The sequence below is a fragment of the Monoraphidium neglectum genome (assembly GCF_000611645.1).
Source record: "Monoraphidium neglectum strain SAG 48.87 unplaced genomic scaffold scaffold00493, whole genome shotgun sequence".
Taxonomy (NCBI): Eukaryota; Viridiplantae; Chlorophyta; class Chlorophyceae; order Sphaeropleales; family Selenastraceae; genus Monoraphidium; species Monoraphidium neglectum.
The window spans coordinates 10,581-17,629 of record NW_014013135.1 but is presented as its reverse complement, the minus strand read 5'-3'; the positions used below and the strand labels follow the sequence as shown (position 1 = coordinate 17,629).

General features: G+C 66.6%; 2 protein-coding genes across 2 annotated transcripts in view; one reads left to right on the top strand and one right to left on the bottom strand.

Moving 5' to 3' along the window:
* Positions 1–61: 61 nt before the first annotated feature.
* MNEG_3789 (hypothetical protein) lies at positions 62–1,102 on the top strand (the record flags this gene model as incomplete). Its single annotated transcript, XM_014047736.1, has 3 exons — positions 62–234; positions 526–670; positions 902–1,102. The coding sequence occupies 3 exons, from the start codon at positions 62–64 to the stop codon at positions 1,100–1,102; spliced, it is 519 nt and encodes a 172-aa protein (XP_013903190.1).
* Positions 1,103–3,778: 2,676 nt separating this feature from the next.
* The window catches only part of MNEG_3788 (hypothetical protein), a gene marked incomplete at both ends in the record, with an annotated part of 5,487 nt that continues 2,216 nt past the window's right edge, over positions 3,779–7,049 (bottom strand). The window contains 5 exons of the mRNA XM_014047735.1: positions 3,779–4,810; positions 5,187–5,243; positions 5,665–6,112; positions 6,426–6,573; positions 6,903–7,014. Coding sequence (XP_013903189.1) covers positions 3,779–4,810; positions 5,187–5,243; positions 5,665–6,112; positions 6,426–6,573; positions 6,903–7,014 — 1,797 coding nt within the window. The remainder of the gene's footprint in view (positions 4,811–5,186; positions 5,244–5,664; positions 6,113–6,425; positions 6,574–6,902; positions 7,015–7,049) is intronic.

Sequence of the window (7,049 nt, the reverse complement as noted above, 5' to 3'; positions counted from 1 at the left end):
CGCAACCCCCTCCGCCCTTCCCTCATGGTCCCTGGCCCCTCAACGTGCCCCCACCCAGGACATGGCGAGAACAGAGGTCATCCCCAACACCAAGCCGCTGGGGTCCCCCGGCTACCAGAAAGGCGTCGTCACCACCCACGTGTCTTTGGCCATGGGGCTCGAGCCGGGGGTGGCGCCGCTGGACGCGGCCTGGGCGCACCAGCTCGTGTTCCCAGAGTCCCACTTTTTTGAGCTGTGGGTGTTGGGGTGTGCGATTGTTTGTGCCTGCGTGCGCATGTGGGGGTGTGGGTGGAGGAGGTGTGGGGGTTGGCACTCTGGCGTGCGCTTCAGCAGTGAAAGCTGGGCCCTGCTGCTGGGTGGCAGGCGGCGCCCAGCAGGCCAGTGTGTCAGTATGGGCGCCAGGGGTTCCCAGATCACCGCAGCAAGGGGTGACGCGTAGTATTCTCACATATGCCATCCTGACCAGACCTGCCGTGTGTGCATCATCGTAACGCCCGCCCATCTCGCGCCACCATCATTGCCCAGCCGCTACGGGCAGCAGCCCGGGTGGCCAGCGCCGCCGGGTGGCAAGAACCTCCAATTTTTTGTCAGCGGGCGGCCTGAGTGGCAGGGCGCCCTGAAGCCAGGGGAGTGGCAGAATTTTGCGATCACGGTGGACTATGATAAGAAGGTGCGACGTGGGATGGCGGGGGGACTGCAGCACCACACACACGCTTTTTGTTGGTGTCAAAGGGAAAGGGCAGGCCGCAGGCGTGCAGAACCTGTTGTGGGAGAAAAACCCTTATCTCACCCTTACCTCACCGAAGCTGCATGGCGTCCCCTACATGCATGTGGCAGCGGCGTAGATGCCGCGCCCGGCCACCAACAGGCATGTCCGTCCCCGTGTTGGCGCCGTCCGCAGATTGTGACGCTCTACACGAGCACAGGAGGCGGCGCGCTGCAGAAGCGCGCCGAGGTGCCGCGCGTCTCCAGCACCAGTAGGAGCGACCTGCACATCGGCGCGCTGCGGCTGCCCATGGCCGGCGGGAGGCAGCTGCAGCGGCCGACCAGCATTTATTATTCAAACTTGTGGATTGAGGCGGGGCCGCCTTCGGGGCTGTGACGGGAAGCATCGCCCCACGTTGTCAATTGCAAAGCGGCGGCTGCTATGCATGTATGTTTGACAGGGAGTGTAGCTCTGGGCAGCTCTGGGACTCCACCTTACCGTGATTGTAGTCGTGAATGGGCATGTATGGCTCATCAGCCTAATTTAACCGAGCTTGCGCGACAGACGCGCCCACACAATCCAGTGAAGGCACTGCGTTTGCCAACACAACAGTCCCATGAAAGGCCACGCGTACAAAGGCGATCCCTGCCACAGACGCCAAGCGGTCCTTGAGCACAAAATTAGTGTCAGCGGCCAGACAGCAGACACACCCAGCACCGGCGGTGTGCAGCGGTGACACCTGGTGACATGTGGATTGATGGAAGACTGCAGCGGCCCTGTATGGCACGATAAACCGCAGTTAGCTATATATCATAGTACAAAGTGTAGCCGGTCTGCGCGGCACGATTCGGCACTGCGTCCCTGAGCCATGCTGCAGAGGCCTGTGATCGCGCTGTTCATGTCAAAAGGCGCTATGAATGTTCGTCACGGTGGTCACTGTCTGCGCAGATCAGCAGCAACAGCAGCACCATGGCCCAAGCAGCAGCAGGCGCTCCGCTGCTTGCATGCACCGCCAGCACCAGCGGCACGTCTGCTCCAAAGCTATGCACAACCACAGGCGCTTCAACGGTGAGTCTGTCTTCGTACGATGATTATGGCAGAAATGTACTGCATCTCTTCTGGGCTCACGTTAATGTACATGGTGCTCACGTTGCAGCCTGAGTCCGCGGTTGTGCGGGCCCCCTCGGCGGCGCACCCTCGCCACAGCGGCGGCGCCTGCCGGAGTCCCCTCGCCACCGCTACAGCAGCAGCAGCAGCAGCAGCAGCAGCAGCAGCAGCAGCAGCAGCAGCAGCAGCAGCAGCAGCCGATCGTCGTCGTCGCCGGATGGCTGGGAGCCCCCGAGCGCCCGTTCTCGAAATACCTAGACCTCTGGCGCACCCGCCTGGGCGCCGCCGCCGTCCTGCCGGCCCGCCCCAGCCCCATAGCTCTCATCCTCCCGCTCGTCGGCGCCGCGTCCGCGGCGTGCGCGGCACGGCGGGTGCTGGCCGCCGCGGCCGCCGCGCCGGGGTCGCCGCTCGTCTTCCATTTGTTCAGCGGCGGAGGGTACCTTTACATTGGCCTCATCTTATTAGAGCTTCAACGCCAGGGCTTGTTGGATGACATCGCCCCGCGCGTCGCGGGCGTCATCCTTGACTCATCGCCCGCCTACGTGACCGGCGACGTCACCGCACGCGCGCTGCTCGCCGCGGCGCTGCGGGAGCCGGCCGACGGCGTCGCGGCTCGCCACCCGCGGGCGCTGCAAGTAGTGCGCCGCGCGGTCGACGCGTACTTTTCTCTGCCGCCCATGCGGCGGCGGTTAGAAGAAACCGAGGCAGCCTGGCGTGTTCTGACGCCCCCCTGCCCAAAGCTCTACCTCTATTCCGAAGCCGACGTGCTGGTGGACCCCTGGACTATCCAGAATCACATGCAGTCCGAGGCAGTCCGAGGCAGCCGCATCAGCGCCCACAAGTGGCGGGACACGCCCCACGTGGAGCACTACAGGCTCCACCCCAAGCAGTACGCTGGGATCGTGTCGGCATTCGTGTCAGAGGCGCTGCAGTGGCATCAGCAGGAAGCCAGCGGCAGCCGGCGGGAAGCTGCAGCTGCAGCGGAGCCGCCCAGCGGGCGTGGCAGCAGCGATGGTCGCAGCGAGGCCGACGGCGACGGCGGCGGAGAGGGCGGAAGTGGCAGCAGCACCTGCAGCAGCACCGCAGGCAGTGTTGCCGGTGAGAGCGGCGGCGAACGCAAAGGCAGCAGCGACGGCGATGCGCGGAGCACTGAAAGCAGCAGCACGTCGCCAGCAGGGTGGAGGAAGCCCTGAATTGGCGGTGGCTCCTGCCTATGTTGGGTTTCTGTTGGAAATGGCGGCTTTGCACCTGTTTGAGCTTGTCGCCCACTCCTGAACACGGCTGCTTCATGCTGTGGCGGTGCAAAGCTGATGTTGCACAGCCCAGTCTGCCGGCATTTTTTGGCACACGCTGCAGAGCGCTGCGCCGCCCTTGTTTTGAAACGGCTGCGCACTTGGCGCGTGGGCGATCTTGAAGGAGTTATCCTGTACACGGCTGAATATGTTACGTCGATTGTATACACGGCACTGATTCGTGCAGGCCGATCATGTGCAGGCACATTTGTGCAGGCCGCTTGCAGGCCAGTCGAAGGGCGTAACGCAGGGCTGTCGCGAGGCGTTCAGCCAGGGTGGCGCAAAGCGTGTCGCTATCAGCGACCTGCTGCGGCGGCGATCCGCCGAATCAACGAAATGCATGCGCAGATTTCAAAGACCGATTAGATATGACAAAGTGCAATATCTACAACGCCTGAGCCGGCGGACGTCACGGTCGGGTGGCATCACCCATCGCATGCGCTGACTGGGCGGCCGGGTCAAATGCATGATTGCTGCTCGTAGCCCACAGATGTTCTGGGAGTTGTCATATCAAAGGGAGGTGAGAAGCGCTGCCGGTGACTGCACACAGAGCAAGTCCCATGTATCACTCAAGCGCAGGGGCGCGGGCAGGACGGAGGCAAACAAAGCCGTACATGCAGGTAGCCGCCAGCTGCCAACAGCCTGTTTCGCGGGCGCGGCCGCAGGCCCGCTCTCAACAGCCCCTGCCGCCGCCCGCGGTGACGCCCTCGCCCGCCGCTCCCACCCTCGCCGCCGCCGCCGCCGCCAGCGACGCGACGCTGCCGCACGCATCCGCGCGCAGCGCCGCGAGGCAGGCGGACAGCTGCGCCTTCTCGGCTTCCGGCAGCCCCGCGGCAGCTTCCTCCAGCTCCCGCGCGATCCAGCAGCGCACCCCCGGGTCCTTATCCTCGGACAGGTCGAGGAGGGCGCGCAGCAGCGCGGGGCGCAGCGCGGCCGCAACCTCGGACACGCCCTCAGGGTCGGCATCTTCTTCTGAGCTCGCCTCAGATGGCGCAGACGACCCCTGCCGCTGCTCTTGTGCCTGCTCCTCCTCCGGCTCCTGCTGCTGCTCCTGCATCTGCTCCCCAGGCGCGGCCGAGCCAGCTGGTGAAGGGGCGGAGGCTGCTGCACCCTCGCCGGCCCCAGGCCCCGCCGCTCGGACGACGGCGGCGGCGCCGCGATGCAGGCGGCAGCGGAGCGACTTCAGCTTTTGCCTGAGCTGCTTCCGCGGCGCCGACCCCTTGCCGTCCGCCGCCGCGCCCTCGCCCAACCCCTCGTCTTCCCCTCCGCCCGCGGGCTCGCCAGGCTGGTCCCGGCCATCCCTCAAGTCCCCTTCGCTGCTCCCGCCGCCCGACCCCGCCCCGACCTCCGGCCCCGCCCCCACGCCTCTCGCCCCGCGCCCCACCGCGGGCGCCGGCGGCGCGACCGCGCGCAGCGCGCCGCACGCGGCCGCAGCGAGCGCGCGGCGCTGCGCGACGGGGGCGCGGCCGAGGGATCTCGTCAGAGCAGACAGCAGATCTCCGGCCGCCGGCACCGGCAGGCGAGCGTACGCGTCTTCCGTCACCAGCGGCGCCGGCTGCTCGCCCTGCGTGCGCCGGCGTGCTGCAGCGTGCGCGGCGGCGGAGGCGGCGGCGAGGCGGGGGTCGCCGTGCGGCGGCGGGCTGCCGCCGTTGTGGGCGGCCGCGGGGGTGAGGCCTTCAAGCTGTTCAAACATGAGGCCGGCCACCTGTAGTGGTTGGCAGTTGGCGGTTGGCGGTTGGCGGTTGGCAGTTGGAGCAGAGGCAGAGTGGTCAAGGGCGTTGTTGGGGCCATCTCGGACACCTGACGGCCGGCCTCGCGACGAGTGGTGTCCCCTGGTCGGGCTCGGTTGGTCGCGGGCCGGCGCCAGCGGGGCCGCTTGACGCGGCCATTGACGCGCGGCTCTGGGTGGTGGCGAGCCGCCCCGACGCGAGGGGCCGCGGGCGAAAGCGCAGGTACCACCGGGCTGGTGGGCAGGCCGGTCAGGCGAGCATCCGCGGGGCATCGCCTCAGGGGGGGGCGCCTCATGGAGTGCTTGAATATGATCAAAGGTGCGAACGGGAACGCTGGCGCCGCGGGCCCACCTTTGTGCCCGCATCCACCAAAGGGCCCACGTGGGGGATGGCGCGTGCATTGTCCACCTGCGCGCGTCACGATTCGGCGGGTTGGAGTGAACAGTTAATATGAAATACCAGTTCCAGAACGTGGTAGTTTTGTTGTGATATGACATATGTTGCTCAAGGGCATGACAACGATGATGGACGAGTGGCAGGGGCACCGCCCAACACGGCGTCCAGGTGTCGGTGATTGAGTGCATTCAGGAGCGGGGGAATGACTGATGCGGCAGCAGGGCGGCCGCCACCAGTGACCATGCACGCCCCTGAGCGCTGCCACCCAGCTTTCCGTCCTCGGGACCCCCTGTGCCGGCGCTGCACACCCCCCGGCCTGCACACCACCCCGACCCTGATCAGCAGCAAAAGCAGGTCTCCTGCGGAGCCTGCGAGGCGGCATCGTGAACCCTAAACCCTAAACCCTGAACCCAAAAAAAGCCTTAGCTCGTACCATGTGCTGCAGCCCGAGTCTCAGGCCCTCTCTGAAGCCAAACCGCCCGCCCGTTGCGACGTGCGCCCCCTCCGCGCCCGGCCCCGCCGCCGCCTCGTGCGCGCCCGCGGGCGCCGCAGGGTGCTCGGCCGCCGCCCCGCCGTGGCCGCCGTCGCCGCCGCCGCCATCCTGCAGGGTCAGCGCCGCCGCTGCGCCGCGGAGCGCCGTGTCCGTCTCTCCGTCCGCCGCCGCTGCAACTGCCGCCGCGCCGTCGCCGGTGTGCCCGTTGCCGGCTGGCTCCGCTGCCGCTGCCGCCGCTGCTGCCTCTACATCCGCGCTTCCAGCCGCGGCTGTGAGATCTCCCGCCGCCCCTTCAGCTTCCCCCTTGGCTTCCAGCGGCGGATCTGGCGGCGGGGCCTCCTTAGACAGCCGTGCTATCAACGGCCCCACCTGCCTCGCCGCCTCATACCTGAGTGCAAGGCAGGAGCGATCGAAGAGACAGCAGTCAGGGGTGGTTAGTCAGGTATGGTCAGGGGGTGGAGGCAGGGGACAGAGTCGCCTGGTCAGCCCAGACAATTTGCTACATGAGGGGGCGGCGCCCAATCTCACCCTTTGGACACATGCACACGTACCGACACACACACGCCAGCATACAAGCACGCCTCACCAACCCCACCAACACACTCGCGCTCATGTGCATGCACATCATGCACGAGGCTCGCAGCACCGAACAACATGCAGACTCACGAACGCTGCCACAGCCGGGCGCGCGCCGCCCGCACCTGACCGCCGCCACGGGATCGTGCAGCAGCGTCACAACCACCGGCCACAGGCAGTGGGCGACCTGCTGCTGAGTCAGCGCCTCGGACAGCGCGGGCAGCTGCCGCACGACGCGCTGGCGGTGCCGCCAGTCGCCGGCGCGCTCAGGGTCTGCGGTACATAAGATGATACAAGGCGGGACAAAATTGAGGGGAGGGCAGGGGCGAGCGTGCAGCAGCCGCGGCGGGGGCAGGTGAGTTTACCATATTTGGAACCACCATCGCAGCCTTGGAGCAAGATATTGCTGCAGCTGCAAAGTTCAAAACATCATGGACGCAGGCAAAAAGTGCACGCCATTGCGTTGCCATCGCACTTGTGTGCGATGAAGAAAAATGGATGTGGCGAGCAGTCATGACTTGGCAGGGTCCCACAAGCAAAAAGAATCGTCAGGGTGCGGCCACGGCAACACCCGCGCCGTGCATGCCGTCAAACCAGCGCACCCGGCTGCAGCGCGAGGACTGGCAGGGCTGACAGCAGCTGCAGGCGGCCCTGCGGCGACAGCGCGCGCGCAACCTCGGACAGGTGCGTGCTGAGGGCCGGGGCGATGGTGTTCTGTTGATTGTCACAAGAACAGGGGTGGGTGGGTG